The following is a 25,997-nucleotide window of genomic DNA, read 5'->3' on the forward strand; positions in this document are numbered from 1 at the left end:
GGAACGGGGGGTGGCTTGGACTTTTGAATGAGGTCAAGTTGCCAACAACCGTCGGCTCAGAAGCGTCCGGGGGGGGGACTGAACGGAGTTCACATCCTCTCCGTGCATTGGGTCTCTGTGCCCTTGGTGACGGACCCCCTGTGCCCCTCACGACCGAAGCAGCAATCCAGCTTGAAGTTTACAGAGTACTTAGCTTCCCCCCCCACTTCTCCGCAGTTATCCATGTTGCACCTCGGCAGAATGACTAGAAAGCACGGCATCTCGCTGTCTCACCGAATAGATACTGGGGCGTTCCGAGTCATTGGCCGCCCAGATCGTAGCCATCCAGAGGTTATTGGCACACTAACTGCGGGCTGGCCATCAATGGGATCTAGATGGGCCCCGACCCCACTTCCCTGGGCTTCCCGTGGTACTAGTAATGATCCACGTCGGTTACCCAGGGGCTTCAGGGCCCTGAATTTGGCCGAGCAGCCGCCAGTTTTACCGGCTGAAGGCCGCCCCTTAGCCGGCCGGCTGCTGGACCTTGGTAAACAATCAGCGAGGTTTGTAGCCCAGTGTCGTCGTTTGTTGTCAAATGAGGTCAGCAAGCGGGTACCGAGCTTTTCCAACTAGTCATCGGAATTGACTTCTTCCCTAGTTCGCATCGAGTATGCAAGGTCTGCTTTGTGGCTGCTTTAACATAAGCCGAAGGTGAGCCAAGGTGAACACCGTTGAGTAAAGGTGAGTTGAGGTGAGCAGAGGTGAGTAGAAGTTGGGCCGAAGAAACCGAGCTTGGCCCTCGGCAGAGCATGCATACATGCTCAAGGATGATGTCACACGCTTTGTGCATGTAGCGTTTCAATCCTTCACCTGCAACTGTCTTTCTTTGTCCCAAGTTAATCAGAGATTAATCAGTTGATTACTGTGTAGTGTAGACATTTAAAGCAACAGGGAGATAGTTGCCCTTCAACCTGGATGAGACGTACTCCGTCGCCTCCGTCTTGGTGACAAACAGTAAATGCCAGCTGTGAAGCTCGCACCAGCTGGCAGCAACTGGTAATCTCCATACACCAGTGTTCTTCTGGTAGTTTAAACGCATCTGTCACTAGTTCCCGCTCTGGCTTTATGGTTCTTGTTGTGGAAGCTGAATGTAACTAAACAGTAACTGGTCCTATTTGAACAACCTGGCGTCCCAATGATTCCATCATGCTATCAACGGTTACACCTCCCTGTTGTGCAAAAAAATGAAAAATAAATTAATAACAATACTGTAGTTGAAATACGTAGGCGTGGACCTGGCTTTGGCTCTCGCCCGTCGATATCGTAGATGCCAGCAACGAGATTCTCCATGCGTCTCATGCCTGCTCCAGTGCCCATCTTGCCTCCCAGGGTCAGATATTCCAAAGCCGTTGGAGGCATTACACTATGTCCTTATGCCCGGATAGGCCTGTATCGTCAGCAGCGATGCGCCCTATTTTGCTTTTCGTAGTTAGAAAAACGATAATCATCATATTCTCAAGCATCTCCTGAGGGCTATCATCGAACTCGTCAAGCCATCCTGCACAGGCCCCCAGGCCTCAGCTTTAGACTCATGTGGGCCTCTCCAGCTTTTACTCGAGATGGAACAAGTACCAAGTGGGAAGCACGATGCCTTGACGCCCGGCGCGGGCGGCCATATGGGAGACACTCTCACCTGCAGTGTTCCGTGTAAAGAGATAGCTCCGAAGCACCTCTTAAGCCAGCGTTCAGAATTCAGACCTCTTTCAAAGTTGTCATACATAACAGTGTATTTCCCGTTGTCTATCGATTGAAACAGCGATCTTCCCTACTGTATTTCGATAGCCCTAATACCCGTCTGCAGCAGAATGTCCTCACTTGGGGATTATATTGTCCCCAAAGCTAACATAAAACCTGCCGAGACCACTATCGTACCTATTGCTTTATGAGTCACTATTGGTGCTAGATACAGCGAAAGACCTTACACTTGCCTAATATATATAATAATACACTAAACCATCCATCTTGAGCCTCAATCACTGTTAGTACCTACATCCATCAACAACTCCGCATGCAACTTTGACAACCCAATCCAGTCTACACCACTAGCAATCAAGTGAATTTGTCTTCTATGAGTCGTTCTTGCCTGTCTTGCCTGTCTTTCTCTGATCTCGAACCATAGATCAACACTTACCCGCTCTATTGAAGGCTTCCTACCTTTGCTACTCCAACTTTCATTTCTCTTCTAAACACTACTGCCAACAAGAAGCCAAGCTCGCTGGCATTTGAGTAAATCTGACTCCTGCAAGTCGACCTTGCCTCTATTGTTCTTACCTAGAACAACAAATCCACTCCTACCGCCGCTTTACTATTTCTCTCCTAGACATCAACCGCTAACAGCAAAATTGGCACCTAAAAGTTCAGTCACTACAATCAGAGGGCCCCCTCTAGCCTAAGGTCAAAGTTTAACAACAAAAGCTGATTTGCCACCTATTACATACCCAGACAGACACACTTTCTCAGCGCAGTTCCCAGAGAGGTAAGTTGAGATCGCATGCTGAGTGCTCTTCCTTCTTTTATGCGGAGTGAACTGTGCAACCTTTCTTATCACTTTAAGTAAGTCAACTACTTCATAAGTCTCTGTCTTAGATTAACACTCATCACCTTTAACATAACAACACACACACATGACCTTCACCATCTACAAATCAGCCTCTTGTCTTCTATCTTTAGGGTAATACACAGCATCACAACAGCTCATATCTCATTTTAGCTAATCAAACTATAGGGGCCACATACCTCTTCTCTTTAAGAGTTGTGTGTGTCTAGAAAGAGTTACTCTATCTATCCTTAATGTCACATTTCACCAGCAGTTATATCCCGCCCTAGTTTATCAAGCAGACTATTTATATTCACTGAATCACCTTGATCCCTTCAAACATATAGCTCGGTCTATACTTTGTTTTCTGCCCTTTATCACATGGCCCTTAAGACGTACTGCATTCTAAGCACTTTCTTCTAACTATCTACAGGCTGCTACTCTTTCTAACGTTACTAACATAAGCTGACCAGAAACAACAGAAGACAAAGAGAGTACTTCTATTGCTACAATTGGTTACAGGTACGTTCATTTATTTTAACTCTTCTGTCATTCGATACCCTCGTCGATTCCTCCTTTGATACCTACTTTGATACTTCGATCAGATCATTCAATTGTTCGATCATTCGCTCCTGCCTCGTAGTTGGCAGTGCACTACAGACTAGAACTCTCCAAGAAGCCAGTCTTTTACCTCAATGACCTCCTTTCTTTCCAGCTACTTCCCTGGGTGGTAGGTTAGCTATACCGGCTGGTTGCACTTTCCATATCTTCTGGAGACTGACGGCACTCACCATCCTAGAACATTCGACCCTCTGCTCTTTCTCTCTTCCCTCCCCATACCTACGGGCGCACCTCCCTCTTTGGCACACAACACTCCTATGCAATTGTTCCTCTCCCCTCTCTTGTCGCATCCATCCTGCCATACACAATCTCTCCTTCTTCAATACAAAGAACCCTTTCTTTCTCTTCCTCCTTCCTCTCCCACTCACTCAAAAACACATCACAATTGATCCAAGTCCTCCGAACGATTTCCTCTCTCGTGCGCATCATTTTCCTTGTATCTAACACCACGAAGCAGGCGCGATCATTTTTTTCCCGACTTACACCTTCGCACCTTCCATTTACCTATCCTCGCCATTTTCTCCAACCTCTTTCAACACTCAGTCACACTCATGGCTGCAACCAGTTCAACCCTGCCTGCTCCCATTGGAAGCCCTCCGGTGTGGGCTGAAAACCGCCAAGCGCTTTGCGATGCCCTTCCGTACTTCAAGGCGCATGAAGGAAGCATTTACACAAAGGACAAGCTCATCAAAGGCATGCTTCTCAACGCATTCTCTAGTGTGCGAGACTATCTGGGAGCAGAAGTCATTATCACCACACTGTTGGTTGCCATGTTCCTCCTTTTCAGCTTCATAACCACTAATTATTGCTACCTATGACAGTGGTGGCGGCAAAGAGAAAGACAGTCAGGGAAATCTGGTCCGTGTCAAGCAAGTACGCCCCTTTGTGCTCGAATCTTGCCATACGGCCATGAAAAGTGGAACGCCCATTGGAATGATCCTAGGTAATATCATGCATATGTCCTTTTACCTCAAGGCTTGAGCTCACTATCAACCAGGCAAACACTACCCGGGCTTGTCTGTTGAGATGAAGCACGCCTTCAACGTCCTTGCTTTCTTCAGCATCACAGATATATGGTCTGAGAAGGATGAGAGAGGCTTTCCTATTCATAAGATTCGTCTTGAAAAGACTGATCGCTCTGTACCGTCTTGGTGGCAGTCGAAGTCTGAAGTACAGGACATTGTCAAGCTGGAGGAGTTTCCTACACACCAAGCCAGCTGCTCCAAGTGCGGGATCCCATCCAAGCAGACATTCAAACAGAACTGGACTTGTCTGAATGCTAAGTGTGAAGAATGCTTCGTCTTTCCTCCAGTTGTTGACATCTTGGAGCTGACCACTTCTTCCACACACGCCTCCTCTCTTGCATGGTGTGTTGACTGTCATCAGGGAAGCAAGACAGTCTTCTCCTGTGGTTGGGTCTGCCTCAACCATAAATGCGGCAAATTCTTCGCTTTTACTGCTGGAATCGATGTCAACCAGCTCACCTACTCAGAGGACTTTCTTCTGGAACGAACATCTCACCAGGTTCCCCAACAGCCTCTGCAGCCGCCTATTCCGGACATTACCATGCCAGGCTTTCTGGGCACAGAGAAAGCCATGCGTGATGGAATCATCTGCCCTGAGTGCCACCGCTGTGCAAGACGAGTGGATTGGACAAAGTGGACTTACGAGGACCCTCTTTGCCACTTCACTCTGTTTGCCCCACCCCTGCCTCTCTCCTTGGAAGAGGTTCATGCTGAGGAAGCCCAGCAAAGACAGAAGAAGACCTTTGAGTCTAAGATCTTGGATGAAAATATCCTAGAGGCCAGAAGCGAGTCGAATGGCTATACTGTTGAACAGTATCTCCTTCCGGATCCGCTCAATGTAAGTGCCATCATTGGATCAGTCACTGTCTTTCGAGCGACTCGAGCTATCAATGCTATCGAGGGCGCTCCCGATCAGATGTGGGGTCTCCTCCAGCACGATACCGCCCAAGACTTTGGCTTCCGAAGACAGCCTGCTATCCATCCTGGACGTATGTACTGCCTTGCTTCTCTTCACTGATTTATGTGACTGACATGCCTTAGTGCCTACTGAGAAGTTGACCCGCAACTTTCTCCAGAATTGGGGCGCCCCGTACAAGTTCGCTGTCAATGTGCATTCGAGGCCATTCTCAGAGGCTCCAGACTCTTTGATTGGAGCGCTCAAGAGGATGCAATGGGCTGGTCAGAAATCAGTCGACATGACTAGCGATACCGTGGACGCTTATGCACAGCTGCCCAACTACAGCGAGATGGCTCGATGCGATACGCTCACCGAGGACTTCGTTGACTTCAACGAGCTTCTTTCCATCGGCTACATGGAGGAAGACAAGATCAGTGTGAGTTAGGGTACCGCCTTGCCTCTTGATTATATACTTATTGACCTTACTGAAGTACCACGACGACGGAGAAGACACTCTGGGACCTACTGTGGCCACTCTCTCGCTCGGAAGTCCATCACTGATGTCCTTCAAAATGAAGAAATCTTATGCTGGTAAGGACAAGAAGGTCCTCCAACTTACAATGTTCCATGGTGATTTGGTGGTCATGCATGGTACCCGAATTCACCAGGCGTACTTGGTATGTGTCCCCCCTTTTGTCTTGGAACCACTGGTTAACACTTAGCAGCACAAGGTTGTACCCAAAGGCAAACGTCGTTTTGCCTTGACCTGCCGAAAGATCGTCCTGGAGAATATCAAAGACGACGATGTTCGAGCTGAGGCTGTCCAGAACAGCATTATTCCAGAGGTCTCAAAGCTCTGGGACTACCCAAAGGTCGAAGATAGTGAAAGTTGTGAAACGAATGCTCGCTTGTTTAAGCGTGCCAGTGATGATGCGCAGACCACGTCTCGCACAACGAAGCGAAGCAAGACTAACACTTAAGCATCCGGCATCAAGTTCCAAGATCTGCAAAATCTGCATGAAATTATACCGGACTTGGGGTCGTCAAAGACATGAATATATGATAGGGGGGTAGAATGGTACTGGAACGGGGTGTCTTCTGCCGGGGGGTTCTTCTGATTTCTGGGACAGCGTTTCATAGACGATGCGCAGCGGGGTTTCGATCTCTGATATTTCGTTCTTCACGGCGAAATCATTCACTTCAAGCGGGTTTGATGCGGGAGATATTTCGGAGATGGCTTTTCTTTTTAGACTTGCTTTATAACGGCTTGGCTCGGGTCTGCTGCTTCCGCAGCCACTTCATTTGACATTGGCCGTATGTCCATAGCTCAGATAGTCCATAGGGAGGATTTTTAGCAGCTTTCATATAGCGTTTCGAGCTGCCTTTGACGTGATTGACCGAGAGCGTTGAACACTTGACCGGGACCGCTTGTCGCACGAAATGCAAGCAGGTAAGCCATATTATGTGGATCTGGGATGAGCACAAGACATACTGGTACCGTCGATATCTAGATGTGGAAGAGGATGCCAAGCGGTAAGCTAAGCAATGGGAGACATGTCTCTACCTCGGACTTTGCGGCACGAAAGAGGGGTTCTTCCGTCATTTCGGACAAGCAGCCGGCGCCCAAGGCGGTTCTGGCCAAAACGGCCCCATGGGCCGTCCGTCCCCCAAGGCCCGGCCAGTCCATCGCCGACGCGGCACCCCCTCTCCCCTAACCCCATTCGTCAAACGGGGAGCGAGAGAACAAAATATCTTCCAGGACGGTAGACCTGGATCCGGGGGGAGGCGCCGGGCGCCGCGGTGATCATTTGTTCCAGATCGCCGGGGCTGGTGGAGTGAAGGTACCTAGGAGAGCACGCAGGGTGGGCATGGTACTTGGGTAGACGGCGCTGCGAAGAAGGCACACCGCCGGATGGGGGTTGGGACGTGTCTCGGCCCACGAGCCCAAAACAGCCCAGCTCTTCGCCCGCCATGATGTCATTCGCAAAACAAAACCACCAAAAACGCAGGAGCAGCGTGCGCTTTCGGACACAGCGTCTACATGAGACGGCTTCTCATCAGGTCTTGATGAACGAAGAGAGGGGGGGGGGGGGGGGGGTTCTATTATGCGTAAACACATACGAGCGAGCATGAGCGGGAATATGTTGAGCTTGAGAGTTAGGCATATCTTTTATTTCCCCTTTATTTTTCTTCGGTTCGACTTAGAAAAAGCAAAACCCAAAATGAATAAAGAGTTATAGCCATTGGGTATCCTACTTCATTGGTATCGTAACGGGTCGTAAAATAGCGTCTAGCTAGATCCTAGCCCTTCCCAGCTGTCGAGGTATCACCACTCATGTAAAAAGTAAAAGCTGTGACTGGTTGGCTGGCAGTCATGAAAACTTCTATCTGCATCCGCAGATGCCTTGGTGCGCTCTCTCTTTTGGAGAACATGTCTCGCAATGCAAAAATGCGTGAAGAAACAAAAAGAAGAAGAGAAAGAAAGAAAAGAAAAGAAAAAAAATCATGTCCCCGCCCAAGCACTTGGTATTCTTTTCGGGTATCCTCGTTCTTTTGTTGTCGATAGCATCACATCCATTCCTTGCCAATCTGGCGTCTCAAAAAACGGCCGCAAACGTCATTAAGCCACCTAGTAATAGACATAGGAGCCGCCCCTCGGTGAGGGATGACGCCGCGGAGGGGGGATCGGAGGGCGCCGCGGATGAGGGGCTGACGCCCGTGTTCCTCGAGGGGGTCGAGGAGCCGCCGTTCGATAACCCACCAGCGGGGTAGGACGAGGTAGGCGAGGCGCCGTTGGCTGTGGACGGCTGGGGGCAAAGTGTTAATGCGGTACAAGAAGACAACAGAGTAACATAGATCGGGGTCGGGGCCGGGGCCGGGCTGTTATCCAAAATCTTGGTAACGGTTGCCGGGTCGACAGTGGGCGCAAATATCGGGATGGCAGGAGCTGGAGAAGCAGGTGGACTCACTGCAGAAGCCGAAAGGGTTTCTTCGCCGTCCGGCGTAGTGGGACCTTGGCAGAGTCCTATGACGCCGCTGGGTATAGCATCGCTACCCTTGCCAACGGCCACAATCTTCTCCTGGTTGCAGGTGCTTGCCTGCGCCATGTGGACGAATTGGTTGTCCCAGTCGAAGACGAAGTAGCCGGCTCGCATCATGCTGTCACCGAGGATCTGCTGGTCGGTGGTGGTGACAAGACCGATGTAGCATTGGTCATCGGAAGGACCCAGGTCGAGGATGAAGTCACTCAGCGGCACGCGGATGGTCTTTCTGCCAAACGTGAAGGTGACGTACGTATCGCTATCACTATTGCGCAGGGAACAGGCCGCAGTCCAGTAACCGTCGCTGCTGCTCGTGGCCTTGAGGTCTGACAAAATGGGGCGCGCGAGGGAAGGGTGCAGGCGCGTGAGTGTTGTGCCGGAGTCGATCATGACGTTTCTGTCCTCTGGGGCCAGGTTGTAGGTCTTGGCGGAGTTGGACAACTTCATACCGACTCCGGTAAGCTCGACAGCGAGACTTTGGCGGTGTTAGCACAGACAGGTCTCATTCGGAAGGAGGATGAGATGATGGACCCTGAGATGACTATACTTACCGGGGCTCGCCCTTGGCGCCATTGACCATGGGAACTCGTAGGAGCTCACCAATGAACTTGCCGGTGTCGACACCGCCGTAGATGAGAGCGCCTGAGTCTGAAGACGCATGACGTAGATCCAATGAGAAGATGCGGCTCCCGATGATACCCTGATCAGCCAGACTGTTGAGAACCAGGCTGTACGGTTGGCCGGCGGCGAAGCCAGCCTTCAGGTCGGGGGCCAGGCCCATGATGCCAGTAGCGATGCCATCGCTCTTAGTGACGACTCCGAACGTCTGGTTGGACAAGATGCCATTACCCATTGTGATGCTATCTGAGTAGTAGGCGATCTCGGCGCTCGTCTGAGTGTTGGGAGCTGAGGGATCGCCGTAGTTGAGTCTACGAGTGCCAGTGGGGCCGCTCGGCGGGGTGCGACTGTTCCGCGGGTTGTACTGGCCGGCAGCGCTGCATTGCTTGGCCTGGGCGGCCGAGGGCGCCGTGGCGCAGTCGGGGTTGACCCAAAGCTCAGAAGAACCCGTGTCGAGGAGAACGGTCACCTGCTGTCCGGGTGTGCCAATGATGACTATTTGTTTTGAGTCGTCGTCAGTCGAGCCCATACGGAAGGAAGGAGCAGAGGGCAGGATGGCTTCTCACCGTCAGTGGAGTAATAAAACTCCCGATTCTTAAGGACGACCTCGATTGCGTCTCTCTTGGTGAGATGGTCCAGGTTGAGTCTGGTCTGTCTGACCGGCATGGCGATGTAGCCTTTACCCTCGGTAGCGCTGGGTAAAGACAAGGCAGTGGCTGAGCTCACTATACCCCCTACAACGGCAGCGATACCACCTGTCCTCATCTTGGGCGATTATGAATTTGGTTTTTTTGCCGTGAACAAATTCAAAGACGAAGATGGTAGAAAAGTGAGATTCGTAATAAATGGGTGTAAAAAAAGTGAACGGAGTGACCCAATAATCGAAGCAAATGCAAAGAGAGATGAGGCTCTGTAGATTGGGGAACATCGGTAGATAAGCAGGAGGAGAAGGCGAAGTAAGAAAAGAGCTACTAAGGATAGATCTTCAGCTTCTAGAGCGACGGAGTTCATGGGCCCGGTCTGGGGTGTTGGGTGGCTTCGGGTTGCGAGAGCTGGGCCATTTGGAGAAAACAAGTCAAAGCCATACAGGCTTTGCTGCATGCACTCGTGCTAGTCGTCGATGGCCTTGGTCGTAGTTGAAAGAAAACAGAGAGAAACATGTCTCTCCTCCATCTGCCGTCCCATGCTTCACCGTCTGTTTGCGGTTATGTTCCAAGACGCAGGCTTTGGGCCCCGACCTCTGGTTCCTGTGCCAGATCTTCGGACCATACCTCGACCCAGACACTGCCTGCACGGTCAAAGACCCGGATATTCTTGAGATTACCTCTATTGGAACATTTCCATTTCCGGGTTGGTGAAGTCGTACCAAGGGAGCCGGTTTGTGTAGCACAGAATCCGATTCCCGCATGCGATATCTCCCCTGGGCTCAATGCTTCCGTCCCATATGTTTGCCCACGTGAGGTTCTGGCCAAAGACCTACAGCACTGGTCAAGTCTGAAGGCAAACGGCCTAATAAGGACTGTTGTGGCAGCTAATATCACCCGCTGAGAAAGAATTTCCATGCTCTAGTTACGTTTTTCTATCAACGGGCTCGGAGTACTTTCTCATGGTATCCGAGACATACACTCGAAGATGGCGACCAACGGCCGGACGCTGCTTGCTTTGGCTGCGCTGGTCCCTTGGACTGCACTATAACACATGGCATCGAGACTTTGGATGAGCCAGAAACGAAGCTGTCGATGGAAACTTCCGAGCCTGAAAGCAAAGGAATTCTCAAGAACAGCCATGGGCCTTGTGAGACTAATACCTGGGAAGTTAGAGACTTTGATAGCTGTATACCATTAAAGAAAATTTCAAAGACTAGCTGTTGACCACTTGCTACGGGCTCAGCTTGGGGCCCTCCCCTCTTGACTAGATTATAAAGTATAGCTTCGTCTCCTGTATCCCGGCACGAAGTCGCCGCTCAGCAAGGTCTATCAAGTTTGACAGGGAACGTTACTTGGCAATCAAATCAAAAGCTTCAAGGTGGAAAAAAAGATTAAAGTGGAAGGGAGAGGGTCATAAGACGAGGCAATGTGCAGGAAAACCGATGTTGGTAGGTTGGCCCCCTTGACTTCATCTCCAATACTCGGTGAGCCTCGGTGAGCGATGTCTCCAGCTTCGAGTCTGTGATCGGCGAGCAGGCTCCACCAACAAGGGTAATCGGCCTGGGGTGCGTTGCAACTGGACTGCCAATCAGCAGGTGACAAACCAACCACCCTCTTGAGGAACGGACGTCGCTGAACTGTTACGTCACATCACATTCAAACACTTGTTTGACGTATGTGACACGCAGCCCTTTGAGTCCTCGAGGGATTCAAGGTAATATCGTATAGCCATCCTAGTAGACCGAATGACAATGATCGATTGCTATGGACCTTGTGTACGTGAAAAAGAAAAACGAAAAAAAAAAGTCACCCGCGACGCCTCGTACGTGAGCTTCTCCAATGATGCAACGGGAAGGGCAGTTTACTTCGTGGTATTGTTGCTGGCTTCGTCATAGTTGAGACCAGTAGGGCATGAAGATCAAATTTGACTGAGACTCCCCAAAGCGAGGGCGGAAGGTGTTGTCCTAGTCCGGTCGTGAACGTTAAAATGGGTACGGTTCTGTTCGTGGTGTGGATGGATAAGCTTTATAGACAAGGTGAGAGGGTTCTTCTGTTGATTAGACGTTGATAGCCACGCCCCATCAACGTCGTAATCTGAGCATCATCAGCGAGTCGGCAGAAGCCGCTGAAAGCTTTGAGAAGTTCACCAGGGACTAGCCGATTTGGACTCGCTCCACGTCCAAGGACCGTATGAGATCCCTACAGCTCGATGAAGGGGACGAGGCCTTGAGGTGGGCAGATTAGTTGGGTGTATTGCGACGAGACTGGTTGGTGACGGCTGAAGCCACGAGACTGCGTATCATGATGTGGCAAAGTTCCGGAATCCAATATTGCCCCGAGGACTACCAAAATGGGTTGTATCGGGGTTGTCGAGTCCAAGGACGCCGGATGTTGCGGGAGGTGCAGAGGAGTGGAACGTAGCGTGGTTGAATCGCAATGTGATTGGTCGCAAGTACGGTGTTAAATACCTTTCCCGGGTCAGCCGTTCTGGCTGTCAAGCAGTCCGTGATGTTGGTGTTGACACTCGCTTACTCGCAAGTGACAGCACGGGGTGGTGTGGGAGAGTGTCCTAGGCCGAGCGGCGTCCCATGTAAAGAACAGCGGTGGTTCCCTGTGGCTATCCGCTACAGAAATTGTTCCGAGTAGAGTCATGAGATCCGAAATTCGGGCTCGAGATGGATGGTGTTGGCTCAGTTGGCAAAGCTCGAAGGGGCTGGGATGGAAAGACTTCACATGCCAAGGCGAAAGCCAGATCAAGTGGGCTGAATCCCACAAGGGACCGAGACTGGCAGATACCCGCAAAGCTTCAATCACAAGGACGAGCGGTTAGGACGGACGGCAGGCGTTTGTTGGGAAAAGAATAAAGGCTTAGTAGGACAGTTGAGAACCTGTGCGCACAGCAAGTAGATGGGATGCAATGCTGGCGACATTGGATGGGATGGCGGTGAGTGCCGCTGTGGTAGACAATTGGATAAAAGTTGAGAGTGAGACGCAGGCAGGATGCAGATGACAAAAAGAAAGACCACAGTGGGACAGTACTTTTGGAAGGAAGAAATGCTTCCGTAGGTACCTCGGCTGGTATCTTAGCTACCTATTTCAGGTGGCTAAGATACCTAGCTCACGCATACCGTATACGGAGTAGAGGTCTTCCATCCCTAACAGCGGCCGCCGCCGCATGCTTGTGGATTAGGATGGGCCTGTGTGCATCGAGTCCGAGCACCTGTTGGAACTCTCCGAACGGGCGGGATCATCCCAGCTGCGCTTTCCGTTCCAGACATACCTTGTGGACCACATTTCTCGCCTCCAAAACACCAGCAAGAGAATAGCCGGGAGGACCAAAATAGACGGAAGGGGAAGATGGATGTTTGTTTGGTCCCAAACACCTAGATGGGATCCCTCGGCACCATGTAACCATGTAGACGGCCTGCCACAGAGAGCAGAAGGGGAAAAGGGATAGGTAGTGAAACATGCGCCCAATGACAAGTGCGTCCTGCACCACAAGCTGGAGGAACAGCTGTCCGTTCTGGTGGCTTTCATACAGTGCCATGTTCGTCGCTGGTAGTACCTTGGCCAGTCCTCAATGGTATTTGATGTCTGGTGTCCATTGAGTTCTACAATCCTATCATTGTGCCAAGAACATAAGGGATAAAATAAAAGGATGCATCTACTGAGCCACCAAAGACTGGTCAGGGCAGATTGCCATTCCGCGCTCGACAGCAGCCTAAACCGGCGAAGTTACTTCGCTATGTTGATCAGCACCAGGCTGGCTTGCTCAGTACTGGACAATATGTACTGTATGGTCCTGCCGGCCAACCAGCCAGCCCCCCTTTGCCCCTCGATAGGTAGGTGAGCCTGGTAATGGCGAATTGCTGGCGCCAAAGGGGAGAGGCAACGTTATACATCTCACCTGACGTACCCCCCCCCCCCCCCTTTGGCTGACCTGACCTAGGCCCACTTTGCTGACCAAGAGATGGTGAAGACAAGCCCCCTTGCGCTTGTGGATTAGAGCAACGAACGCATCACCCGCTGGGAGCCGGGACGCCGGACCTGGATGGCCCCCCCTTGCCCCCGAGATTACCATCTCGCCATTCACACAGGCGCTTGTCCGTCTTCGGGTCGCAATCTCATCTCCAAATCGCGTCCCCCCTCTTGCACATGTCTCCCATCCCCTGGTACATTGAGGGCATGCATTTTTGTGGTGCTGTTGTCCGAACATGTGTTCAAAATGTAACAGTCGGTTCTCCATCGTTTCCACTCAAGCTTTTGATTATACATAGGTAGAAGGGGGAGAAACTTCATCTGTAAATAGGTAGACTGGATACGCTCGGACAGGTTGCCGAGAGTCTCTCTATTACTATACGATGGACCCATCGGGTAATTGCCCAGTGCGGGACAGTCGGGCTCAAATGATGACGAAGAGGCAGTCCGGAGCAAGACGACAAGGTGGTTCGGTGCAGAAAGCAATTTCATGTCGAGCGTCCGTGTCCGCGTCCGCCGACGAGGAACCCTTCCCAACTCTCATTGCATGCTACTATGTACAGTAGGTACCTACAGACAATGGTGCAAAGCACAGCACATGGGAGGTATCCCAGCGCGCAAGGTACCGCATTTGATTCCCACAGGCGAGCCATGTGTCTATCTGTTACTTTTACCAACGCGCCGTGCTTACCCCCTCCAGTCCACTTGGCCTGACCGGGCCTGGACTTGAATCTACGTAGTATGCCTGTTGGCCTGTCTCTTCTAGGTTGTCTGCCACACCCCAAATTATCGTCCGCTGGCTTGTTCAGTGCGCCTGCTTCCCTCTCCCAAATTTGTCCAATGCCTCACTCCTTCTTTGCTTTTCGTGATCTATGCCGATGACGACGACGTCCGCTTCCTCGTATCTGTTTGACCTGACGCGCGAACGAACGCCTCCTGTTGCCTCTTCTCTCCAAAACCCTCGATGCTTTTTCCTTCTCACCTCCTAACACTACCATCCACGAGGTAGTCTCCCGACGTCTCCCCTCGCTCATTGGGCTCCGATCCCACCGGCGTCATGAACGCGATTCAGCAAAAATGTCGTCCGAAGCACCAAGTGCTGGTGCTCAAGTGCTACCCGCGAACAAATAAAGGTGCTGTCGATGTGAAGCCGAACTCGAGCGAGTTAAGCTACCTGCTGTTCTACGCCACCTCCCGCCGCTCCAAGATCCAAAAGATTGGCTCCTTCCTCGAGAAGAAGACCGCCAGCGATGTCTGGCGCCTGCGCATCGGGTTTGTTGATCCTCCCCCAGACGTCGTTGGGCGAATGCGTCGCTGACCAGAGCCTGTCCAGAAATGTCCAAGTCACCCTCCGGATTCTCACGGCACTAATCGAGAAAGCACCCAAGGACTTGCCGCTTGTGGCTCCGAATGTGCTCAAAATCCTCGATCTCATCCTTGGATCAAAGGACATAACCATGGTGGAGTCCTCCATTCCTACGTTCGAGGCCTTTTGCGAAAATCACGACGCCTCTACTTCCTTTGCCGACCAGGCGTACCTTGCCCAATACGAATCGATCGTCCGCACCTACGCCTCGCTCTCGTCGACCCGTGAAAACCCAGGGAAAGGAGCTTCGAGCAAGCCTGTGCTGATGCGATGGAGAAACGCAGGCCTCGAGGCCATCAGGAGCGTGTCCTCTTCAGAGGCCCTGTCTACCGTCACCGGTCGTCAGTTTGACGTGATCGTTCCCGTGATTTTGGATAATCTCTGGTGGGGCGACGAAGAGTTGCTCGACACGCTTCTGTCGCGCATCCAGATGGAAGAGAAGGTACTGACCGAGAAGCTTCGCCGTAGGACGAGTGTCGCAACTGTCGAAAGCGGCGGCACTGGCGGCGAAGCCAACCCTATTGCACTGACAGGCACCGCATTCGACGTGGATAAGCTGGCAGAAGAGGACATCGGGGTTCTTGCCATGCAGTGCTTGAAGCAGATCTTCGTCGTACCCAACAGGCCACAGATTCATTCCGCCACCGGCTCCCTTTTGCACTTCATTGAGAGTCGCGTTGCGAACGGCGACACGGTCGTCAAGACGGACGAAAAGTCTGGTAAGGACTACGGGTGGGCAATCAGCATTTACAGCGCCATTGCGCGATGGGCGCCCGTGCAAGATCGCTATGTCATCCTGGTGACCGCCATGGATCATCTCTTGAAAGCGCCCGTCAAGGACGACAACCTGAAGCTGCATCTCACATTTGCGGCCATGATTGGATCCTTGCTGCGCTCTGATATCAACCTGATCGGGCTGAGCGCCATGGACGTTCTGCTGGGGCTCATTCAGCACATGAAGAAGCTGATCCAACTCCCTGGTGGCTTTGGTAGAGTAGAAGGGGATGCCGAGGAGACTCCTTCCAGTCCGCAGGGCTCCGGGGACGTCTTCGCACAACGGAAGGAGCTTCTTGAGAGAATCCAGATCTGCATTGGAGACCTCGCAACACACGTCTATTACGCAGACCAGATCTCGGACATGATATCGACCATCCTCCTCCGCCTCAAGCCCTCAAAATCCTCGAGCACCACCTCCTCACCTCGGGCGGACGATGCCGAGCAGCCATCCTCGGACGATTTGAGCTCTAGCCAGCCTCAGCTGGAAACCATTCTTTCCCGTAATGTAGGCAAAACTGCCGCTCTGAAAGCCATCAAGAACATTCTCCTTGTTGCGAACCCGCGGGCGCAGATGTCTGGCAACTTGAACCTTTCACGAAATAGAGTCCCGATTCAAGTATGGGAAAATACACATTGGCTCCTGCGGGATCCGGACGGCGAGGTCAGGAAAGCCTACGCTGATGCGCTTTTGACCTGGCTTGACCGCGAAACGACGCCGTCAGACTCGAAGGCGCGGGACGAAGGCGCACAACATTACCGCTCCTCATGGAACAAAAACGGCCGCGAGCTTCAGCCAGCCAACGTCGCTCAACGTGCCGCCTCGAACGTCTCAACCCGCGAGAAGCCGTCGCGGCAGCGGTCGCACTTCCTGCAGCTCCTTCACATTGCAATCTACGACAACGCACTACAATACGTCGACTACGACCCGGACATTGTGCTCCTTCACGTGCTGCTCACCAAGCTGGTGTACCAGCTGGGTATCAACGCAGTCAAATACGGGTTACCCATGGTGTTCCGCCTTCAGGAGGATATCCCGGATGCGGAGCTTCCAGTGCAAAAGGTCCGACTTGGCAGTCTCTGCCATGGATACTTCTGGGCAGTGACTGAAAAGTTCGACATTGAGAACTCTGCCGTCGGGCGCGCAATCACCAACGAAGTCATTCGAAGACGCAGCAAGCATTTCTGGACCGAGGGCGTGGCTATCCCGCCTCCGGGACTGGATCTCGTTGGTACCCCTGGGATTCCTAAGTTGCAGACAAGGCTGCCTTCCACCGAGGTCGAAAGCGAAGCGCTACTGCCTTTTGATGACCGGGAATCACTTGTCGAGAGCATCTGTGTGAGTTATGCAGACACAAGCATCTCACCGCCGAACAGTCCTCCTCAGTCACCTGGTCGTAATTTCTCACACCCTATTCTCAACACCTCAATCACCAGCGCACCTGCAGCGCCAGGGACAGAGCTGCCTGCCTCTTTTCGAGAGCACATGCTTACGGACTGGTCAAGGGATGCTGCAATGTTAGCACTGCAGGCAGGAAGCAAATCGGAATCTTTGGCTGGCTCGAAAAATGGCACTATGGGGACCAACCGACACCACCTCACGGTCAACGGCGCTAACGGCCACGGGCAAGCGGGCGAGTCGTCGCCGCTTGGCAGCCAACGCAATCTTCGTCCTAATTCGTCCCAGGTGCTTGGGGGCTTGTCTCCCATGAGGCAGCTGCGCAAGTCCAGTGTTCGGAGCGGTGTTTCGCCCTCGCCCTCGGACTCTAGCCGGGGCGTGGTTGCGTCTGTCGATCAGCTGAAGATGGTATTATCAGGGCAAGCACCGGCAACACCCATTGGCACCTCAGCCGGGCTGCATCACGACAGCGATAGTGATAGTATGGTCAGCTACGACTTTACGCCATCGGAACTCAGCTTCAACCCGGGTGCACCACAAACAGAAAATGGCGACGGGGCTTCTCTAGGGCGGCCACGGTCTTCATCTCAGTCACGCAAGGGCGGGCCTCTGAATTCGAACCCTTTGTACGAACACAACGAGGACGAGCAGGTGCCGCCTGTCCCGCCACTGCCCATTAATATCGGCGGACTGGCATCCTCGATTTCTATTCAAGATTATGCGGTCAAGCCAGCGAAACGGAACTTGAGCAGCCGCGGTGGCGATAGTGTATACCATGGATCGGCAAGAGGGGATGGGAACTTTCCGATGGTCTCGGGCGGGGGGATGGATTTGCACGAACTTCTCAACGGAATCGACAGCAAGGCGGGAGAGCTTAGCCTGGGAAACGTCACGAAGCCGCCATACTAACGTAATGGACCTAGGCGGTGTATTCAAATTTTGTATTGCTACAGCCAGGAGTAGATGTATAGCGAGGCGCAAAGCCGAGGGTTTGCACTTGTAACAAGCAGCCTTTTCTTCGAGATCTATATAGCAAATTGCCGCCAATGGCGACCCTGTGTTCAATTATTGTACCTAGGTACTTGCTCGTCACCGAGTACACATAAGGGTGTGTCCCTTGCTTCCAGCCAATCGGTTCATGTGTTTTTATGGGGGCCAACTGCAAAGCTCCCGAAAATTAATCGACTTCCTTTGTAGCTCCAATAGCTCCTTCCAATCCACTACTGCAACCTCTCTGTAGTCATTTACACGCAAAAGTCGACACGGAAGAAAAAAAATGAAGCGCTCGACCCGCATACCTCTCCGACTCTTTGCGGCGTCGTCGCCGATGACGACAGCGGCCGGCTGGCCGTGCTTCGCTGCCGCTGCCGCCGCCGCCTCCAGAACCATCTCGACTACAACGCTCAAGCCTGCCGAGGTCGCGCCCGTCGTTGGCACCGGTCCGCCACCTGAACCCCCCGTCCCGGATCTTGCCGCAGAAGATCGGGCGGCGGCTGCGCGCGCGCGCGTCGAGAGGAGGAAAAGACAAGCAGAGATGTTGAAGCACGCCAAGATCATCCGCACATCGGCGGAGGCGAAGGCAAGCAAGCCGGGCGCTCTGAAGAGGAGGTTCTGGAACGATGTCAACGTGCAAGAGGTCGATGGTGAGCTTCGCCGCGTCAACTATGGTGTCCCGTGTTTTGTAGACTGGGTTTCGAGCTAACCAAGCACCTCGACAGGCGCTCTCCAAGTCCACCTCGACAACCGTCCCCTCCGCCACCCCAACACCAAGGAGATCATGCGTCTGCCGGTCTCCAAGCAGCACCTCGCCTCCGCCCTGGCGATCGAATGGGACTTCATCACCTCGGCCCAGCAGGCAACCAAGCAGCACATGATCCCCCTTACCTCCCTGACCTGCCGCGCCCTCGACATCGCCGAGGACGATGCTGCCTCCGGCGCGATCCGCCAGTCCATCGCCACGACGCTGATGCGCTACCTCGACACCGACTCCCTGCTGTGCTGGGCGCCCCCGGCTGGCCCGCTGGACACGCGCAATGATGCGGGTGAGTCTTTGAGAGACGTCCAGAAGCGCACGGCTGAGGAGGTCATCGGCTTCCTCACGGCGCGGGTGTGGCCGGGCATCGAGATCCACCCGGTCCTGGACGGGCATAGCATCGTGCCCAGGGCGCAGGCGGAGGGCGTGCGAGAAGTAGTGCAGGGGTGGGTCATGGGACTTGACCCATGGGAGCTGACTGGTCTCGAGAGGGCTGTCTTGGCGGGCAAGAGCCTCATCACCGCGGCGCGCTTGGTGACGGAGTGGAGCGAGGGCCCCGTCGGGGAGTGCCGCGACCCGGAGAGCCCGAGGAAGTTTGGCATCGAGGAGGCGGCGACAGCGGCGAGCCTGGAAGTCTCGTGGCAGATTGGGTCCTGGGGCGAGGTGGAGGACACGCACGATGTGGAGAAGGAGGACCTAAGGAGGCAGTTGGGGAGCGTCGTGCTGCTGGTCTCGGGCACGAACCGCAAGTGAAAGAGAGATACGAGTGGCAACGGAAGATACTCCGTGGTACTGTATAGATGGAGTGACCGAGATTTGTACATCAAACGGCATACATGGTCCCAAGGACTTCATGGTGCCCATGTAAGAGTAATAGCTTAAGACAATGTGGTCAGTCATGTCGCCCTGCGTGTTTGCCGCCTCAAGCGAAGCGTCTGAGCTCGTTCGAGAGGCGTCGTCCACAATGTACGCAGTATGCTTGGTATACCCACTGAAGCGACAGTGTGGCTCCTGCCAGGACCGGTACTTATCAGCCAACTAACAATCCTGGGCATAGGAGTTTCTCTCCTCGGCGGCGCCTCATGTCGCCGCCATCTGGGACGGCGACCACGCGTACCGAGCGAGGGATAAGTGGAAGAGACGGAGGGTTTCCCTTTCGCTCCACCGCCGCACGCCCGTGGTCCGCGTGTTGCGGGTCTAGTAGCCACTGAGTTGCTGAAGGAGAACGATACGGGCGAAACGGAGGGGCTTAAGGCCCGAGGTGAGGTGAGGTTGAGGAATCAACAAAAGTCGGGACGCTGAAGACGACCGGCCATCTGCTCGTCACCCAGAGGCTCATGGAAGAGCGCCACCGGTGGCGAGTGCCCATGGTGGCGTGTAGTAAGGTATAGGCAAAGGCAAAAGTGCAAGGGAAAGTCCGATGCTCTCGATGGAAAGCCTTTCTGCCAAGCTCGCCGGTTAAGGGGCCACTCTACCTACACAGGTTATCACTTGGACAGCCGGCGTTCAAACCACAATGTTGATTGAAAAAGCCCTTCCGCCCCTTTCCCCCCTTCCCCCCAATCACAAAGCACAGGCGGTTCTTATTGTCATTAGCATAGTTTGCACCAAGCCATCAATATATCATCATGAAGGTTTTTTTATACACAGAAACGGAACACAACGCGTCACAGAACAGGTAGGCGTGTCGGGTAACAATCGTCTCATCATTGTCCACTCTCTCATCGTCCGTGCCGCCAGCTATCCTCGTCAAGCCGCTGGCATATCGGACTCGGAGGACTGTAGCAAGATTACCAAGGGAATTTGTTGTCAAAACCGCAAGGAAAAGAGTAGATTCCTCCCTTATCGGTCCCTTGTTGTCATATCCTTTCCCCTCTTGAGTCAGCTCCGCTCCGCTCGCCGTGTGGATCATCAATATGCCCCGCGCACCTCATCTGCTTTTTCCTCTAAGGTCGTATTTCGTAACGGGAACACCGAAGTGTATGGCGTCGAAATCAAGCTTTCTCGAAAAAGTGAAAAAAAGAGACAAAAAAGCCTTCTGAAAAAGAAAACAAAAATCGGCGGTAATTGTACATTATCTTAAAGAAAACGGAGTTGGGCACATGCGCTCAAACTCGGCGGTGTCCATCGACCCCATCATGAATAAAAATAACCATTGTGCCCCTGTTTGCTCTTATACACATACGGCTAAGAACAAACAGGGAGCGGCCATGTTGCGTAGTGTATCATCAGAAAAGAATCCATGAACTCGGTAAGGCAAAAACAAAAGCGCAAAAAAAGAAAGAAAAAAAAATCAAGGGCGGGGGATTAAATGAAGGCTGTTTCGTCATGAATACGTAGAATCATTGCGAAACGAAGAGCCAAGTCAACGCGTCGAAGTCGGATTCCCGTAATCCGAAAACTCCTTCCACCTGCGCGAACTGCTGCTGCCCGGGGGGCAGTCAAACAAAGAATGTACAATAAATAGTGGCAAAAGCCTCGCAGTCGTCATGTAGAAAAGCGAGAGTTCATGCGTCGCAGAACGCCAGACTAAGGCCGGTCAGGTCGGCTTTTCGTCTTCGCTCGATCGTTCTCTGTTTGCTCGTCTACGTCAAGTCGCTTACGCCAGTCAGCCAGGCTCTCGCTGAGGCCCATCCCGACATCTTCATCCTTGCGTGTTGGGGTTACGGCGCCCTCAAAGTCGAAGGTGTTGCTTAGGCGATAGTTTTTGTTGGTGGCTTCCCAATGGGTTCGTAGCGTTTCCAGCTCGTTTGCCAGGTTGTCCAATGCTGTGCTATTGCGCCCATCGACTCCGCCCGAGGCGGCTCCATATGTGCTATCCATATCCGAGCTATCCTGGCGTTGGTGGCCCGTGTTTGTTCCGTTGGTGCCCCTCTCCGTCAGCTCGGACATCATGCTCGGTGCTTGTCTGCTCTGTCGACGGTAGCTGTCGACCGAGGTTTCAACTTGGTCTAGCAAGAGAGAGACCTTCTCCTCAGCATCCTGGGCTCGGCGCTCTAGAAGAATGTTTTCCTGTTGAAGCTCCTCTAAGTCACGGTGGTTGGCGGCAAGCTTGCGGGAAGCCTCTTCAGCGTCCTCAAGAGCGTTTTCGCGTTGCTTCTTGCTCTCCTCAAGTTCCTTTCTGACAGCCTTCAGCTGCTTCTCGAGCTGTTCGGTAGAGGCCTCTAATTCTTCCTCGAGAGCTTCTATCTTTGTTTGCAAGATGTGGCGTTCGCTTTCCCAGTTGGCAGATGCCGCTCCGGTATTGGCAGCAGCAGACGCCTCGACGCGCTCTTCGAGATCTTCGATCTCAGACTTGAGTTTAGCGTTCTCTGTCTTGTATCTGGAGAGTTGCTCCTTCAGCTGCTTGAGCATCTTCTCGGTGCCCTTAACGTAATGCACAGCAGACTGATAGTCGTTCTCGAGCTGGGTAAGTTTCTCGCGATAAGCGGCTTCGCTGGCCTCTTGCTGAGCCGCACTGCGCTGAGCGTTCTCTTCATGGGCGGACAGGGCAGCGTTGAGTTGATCCTCGAGATCCCGGATGCGTACTTGATCTGGGGTGTTGACGCGAGGGCTGCCAATGCTACGTGTCCGCGACATACCGGTGGGGCTTATCCCGCGCTCGACTAGAATGTCTTTCAAGGTGTTGTGCTGCACAGTCATCGCGTTGGTCTCTAGCTGCTGGTTCTGAAGCTGGTGCTTCAAATCCGAGTTCTTAGCCTGCAAAGATTGAGTGTCGCGCAGGGCCGCCTGGAGTTGTCTTCTGATTGCCACGCCCTCACGGCTGGATTGCTCCTGGTACACCTCCAAGCCAGCAATGCGCTCCTCTGCAGTGCGGAGTTTGTCAGCAGCAGCATCGGCTTCCTGCTGGTATTTTTTGACCAGAGCTTTGGCTGCGTCGAGTTGGCCTTGCAGCGCCTTGAGCCTTTCACTATCGGTCTTGCTATCGGATCCAACGTCTCTCGACGCGGCAACCTTATTGAAGCTGGCAAGCACCGCCTGCTGGTGGAGTTTAGCCTCCTTTGCATGCTTCTCAGCAATCTCTTCAGAATCGCGCAATCGCTGAGTCGCCGCAACAAGCTCTGCAGTTCGTGCTTCATGCTCCGCCTTCAGCTTGTTAAGCTTCAACTCGATCTTCTCCCTCTGCGAACGCTCCTCTTCGAGTTTACTTTCTAGGAGCGCCTTCATCTCGGCAGAAGCCGAGATGGCCTCGCGCAGGGAGTCAAAAGCATCATCCTGCTCTTTGCAGTTCCCAACGGATTGGTTGTACTTGGCCTCAAAATCTTCCTTCTCAACCTTTAACAGTTGGACGGCGGCCACAGCCTCCGTGTACTGAATCGCCTGCTCTCTTGCCTCTTTCTGAACCATGTGCAGTTCGGCCTTGAGTTGTTCGAGCTCTGTAGAGGTCGTCGTTTTGTAGGACTCCAGTTCGCTCATACGCTTCTGGGAGGCATTGGTGGTGTCGTCGGCCAGTTGGCGGGCGCGCCGCTCGGCATCGAGTTCCGATTTCATTATCTCGAGCTGTGCCTGCAGGTCTTTCTGGTAGTTAAGAGCATGAGCCAGTTTCTTGCTAATCTCCGTGGAACGGTCGTCAACATCGCGTTCGCCGTCCAGTTGAGGAGTGCTTGCAACGCTACCGCTACCGCCGACTTGAGCGGCGAGTCTTGCCTTCGCATACACCGCTTCTTGGATGGCAGCGTCTCGTTGCTTCTCAGCTTCTGCAATCTGCTTCGCAGCGAGTACAGCTTGCTTGTCGACAGAGGCCTGAACATTTGCAAGCTCGGTTCTCATGGCTAGCAGTGCCTCGATCAGAGGCTTATCTTCATCGTCGAAGGTCTCGGCAGCTCTGCTGTCCAGAACGGGGCTAAGACTCGCGTTGGGAACATATCCAGCCTTGCGGGCTAGCTCAAGCTCTGAAGCATACCAAGCGTTGCGATTTCTGGCTATATCCAGCTCCTTCAGCAAGGCAACAGTCTGTGAGTTGCGGCCCGAGGACCTTCTGGACATTGGGTTGCTAGCTTGGCGCGTAGGAGGCGGTGGTGAAGCGGGACGGGTAGCTTGTTGCTGTTGTACTGGAGGTTGCGGTAGTTGCTGTTGGGGCATCGGCTGTTGCGGCGGTGGCGCCTGCACTGGAGGTGGCGGCTGTACTTGCTGTGCTGACATTGCTTTCAAAGATGGCTCGGTCGTACTGTCCACAGAGCTCTGAGACCTGTTCCCCTGTCTCGACCGGGTTTTGGGAGTCTCAAGAGGCACATAATCGGATTTAGAGCCAGATGCTGTCCTTCCAGCTTGTTGAGGAGTCCGTCTGCCGTTTGTGACCGGGCTCTCGGCATCCTTGGAAGCTGGTTCTCTGACTTCTCGAATTACTGGTGACTGACCTGCAGCGATTTTGGGTGAGCCGCCTACGGAACCATCTCTCTCTGATGACTGGCCGCGAACTCTGCCAAGGTTGCCAGTCTGTACTGAAGGCTTTGCAGGTGTTGGGCCTTGAGGAGGCGGCCCAGCGGGAGGTGATGACGCTGCGGACATTGGGACCTTCGAAGCGCTGACGGTTACGGGGCTTGCGTCACTGCCATTGGGCGATCCTCGAACGGGGTTCGAAGGACCATTACTGGTTGCTGAGCCGTCGCGAGGCGCCCCAACAGGCCTCCTCTGATCAGGAGGGCCAGTAGAACCATCTCGGGACAGCAAGTTCCTTGTCTCAGCGGCGACGCTGGGTCGTCTTGCTTGAGTTACCCGTTGCTGCCCCCCAGGCTGCTGTGCGGGTGGGGCGTCATTCGGGTAGCGGATCTTTGTAGTATCGAGCATGTAGACTATTCCGAGATCACCGACGCTGGCGGGGGATGAGCTTGGTTCACCTCCAACGACCACCACAGCCTTGCCGACGGTTGTCATGCTGTGGCCAGACCGAGGAGAGGGTGACGGCCCCATGTTCTGGAAAGTGTACCAGCGGCGCGAGGTGATTCTGAAAGCGGCCAAATCTCCCAAGTCGACACCCTCCTCCGTACGGCCGCCAAAGATGTACATCACGTCGTCGACTATGGCTGCGGCATGTCCTTCGCGGGGTACAGGAATGTAACCGATGCAGTCTAGTTGTGCCCACTCGTTTATGGCAGGGTCATAGCTCCAGACGTCGTTGAACCATTGGTAGCCGTTCGTACCACCGAAGCTAGGGCGAGGTCAGCATCTGCGTTTCCCAGGGTTCTCAATAAGATACCTACAGGTACATCTTGTCGTTGAATGTGACGACAGAATGGTTTGTTCGAGCGGCGGGGATCTTGCCGACGGCGGGTCCACCGCTGTCGGTATTCTGAATAAGCATCTCCCAACGATTGTTGGGCATCTGCAGCTGGTTCAGGTCAAAGGCTGCGAGGTCGTTCATGAAGTAACCTTCTATCTGCCCACCAAATATGTAGATTTTGGACCCAAGGATGTTCAGAGAGTGGCCGTAGCGACCAGACGGTCTAGTCCCGGCAGGCAAGGCTCTCGACCACTGTCTCGTAGCTATTCTTGGATCAGTTACCGCCCCCAGCACCTGAACAGCGAAAGCCGCGATGCAGAAAGAAAACTTACAAGTGTTGAGAAGGTACAACGTCTCATCTAGAACATCCGTCTCGTCAACCTTGGTATCGCCACCGTAGACGATAAAGGCATTGCCAACGAGTAAACTTGCGTGGCCAACACGTGGGCCTGGTCCCTCAGCAGTCGTTGCCAGGGGGTAGCAGGCCATATTCTGACCGGCCTCAATCATCCACAAGTCGCCCTTGACCGTTGAGCTGTTGATCAAACCTCCCATCACGTAAATGTCGCCTTCCTTGGATGATACAGAGTTGACGGCGGCTCCATATCTGGGAAAGGGGCTCGGGTGTGAGGATGTGTAAGTCAATCGCCGTTGCGACCAAGGGTATAGCGACGCGTTGGGGTTTGTCACTTGTTGTTGAGGAGGCATTTGATTTTGAGAGGAGACGGGGGGGGCATTGCGAAGCTGCGAAACGGTCAGCTTTCTTCAGCGAAGATGTTCCGTCGCATCGAGTCGGTCGGACTTACAGGTAAATCGCTCGGTGGTTGCGACGCAGTTTGGTCTAAGCTGGTAGCTCGTTGGCGACCATAGCCTTGATCGGGGCTTCCGGCTCCGGCACTCCCATCGCGGTCGATTGAGTGCAAGCTGCCAGTCGGTGTCGAGCGCTGGGTGCTGTTCTTCTCTTCTCTGGCTATTCTTTCGCGCTGGCTCTGAATGGAGCCTTGAGAACCACCGCCCGAGTTTCCATCGCGGCTTGCAAGGGCTCGATCCTGATTCTTCTTGGATTTGAAGAGGAAAGCCAT

General features: G+C 53.3%; 6 protein-coding genes across 6 annotated transcripts; 4 read left to right on the top strand and 2 right to left on the bottom strand.

Moving 5' to 3' along the window:
* Nucleotides 1-3,747: 3,747 nt before the first annotated feature.
* Nucleotides 3,748-6,099, top strand: GLRG_02425 (uncharacterized protein; the record flags this gene model as incomplete). Its single annotated transcript, XM_008092434.1, has 8 exons — nucleotides 3,748-3,956; nucleotides 4,018-4,139; nucleotides 4,194-4,378; nucleotides 4,526-5,210; nucleotides 5,263-5,432; nucleotides 5,496-5,555; nucleotides 5,611-5,796; nucleotides 5,845-6,099. 8 exons carry the CDS (start codon nucleotides 3,748-3,750, stop codon nucleotides 6,097-6,099), a joined length of 1,872 nt encoding a protein of 623 aa, XP_008090625.1.
* A 1,617-nt stretch (nucleotides 6,100-7,716) lies between these two features.
* On the bottom strand, nucleotides 7,717-9,543 carry GLRG_02426 (eukaryotic aspartyl protease; the record flags this gene model as incomplete). The annotated part of the gene is made up of 3 exons (XM_008092435.1): nucleotides 7,717-8,635; nucleotides 8,712-9,273; nucleotides 9,345-9,543. 3 exons carry the CDS (start codon nucleotides 9,541-9,543, stop codon nucleotides 7,717-7,719), a joined length of 1,680 nt encoding a protein of 559 aa, XP_008090626.1.
* Nucleotides 9,544-14,460: 4,917 nt separating this feature from the next.
* Nucleotides 14,461-17,851, top strand: GLRG_02427 (uncharacterized protein; the record flags this gene model as incomplete). The annotated part of the gene is made up of 2 exons (XM_008092436.1): nucleotides 14,461-14,675; nucleotides 14,737-17,851. The coding sequence occupies 2 exons, from the start codon at nucleotides 14,461-14,463 to the stop codon at nucleotides 17,849-17,851; spliced, it is 3,330 nt and encodes a 1,109-aa protein (XP_008090627.1).
* Nucleotides 17,852-18,218: 367 nt separating this feature from the next.
* On the top strand, nucleotides 18,219-19,448 carry GLRG_02428 (ATP12 chaperone; the record flags this gene model as incomplete). Its single annotated transcript, XM_008092437.1, has 2 exons — nucleotides 18,219-18,585; nucleotides 18,661-19,448. 2 exons carry the CDS (start codon nucleotides 18,219-18,221, stop codon nucleotides 19,446-19,448), a joined length of 1,155 nt encoding a protein of 384 aa, XP_008090628.1.
* Nucleotides 19,449-20,382: 934 nt separating this feature from the next.
* GLRG_02429 (uncharacterized protein) lies at nucleotides 20,383-20,778 on the top strand (the record flags this gene model as incomplete). Its single annotated transcript, XM_008092438.1, has 1 exon — nucleotides 20,383-20,778. A coding segment is annotated over one exon (396 nt), but the record flags the coding sequence as incomplete, so codon positions are not given.
* Nucleotides 20,779-21,224: 446 nt separating this feature from the next.
* GLRG_02430 (kelch domain-containing protein) lies at nucleotides 21,225-25,997 on the bottom strand (the record flags this gene model as incomplete). Its single annotated transcript, XM_008092439.1, has 4 exons — nucleotides 21,225-24,843; nucleotides 24,896-25,178; nucleotides 25,248-25,659; nucleotides 25,722-25,997. 4 exons carry the CDS (start codon nucleotides 25,995-25,997, stop codon nucleotides 21,225-21,227), a joined length of 4,590 nt encoding a protein of 1,529 aa, XP_008090630.1.

This window comes from Colletotrichum graminicola (genome assembly GCF_000149035.1).
Source record: "Colletotrichum graminicola M1.001 genomic scaffold supercont1.5, whole genome shotgun sequence".
NCBI lineage: Eukaryota > Fungi > Ascomycota > Sordariomycetes > Glomerellales > Glomerellaceae > Colletotrichum > Colletotrichum graminicola.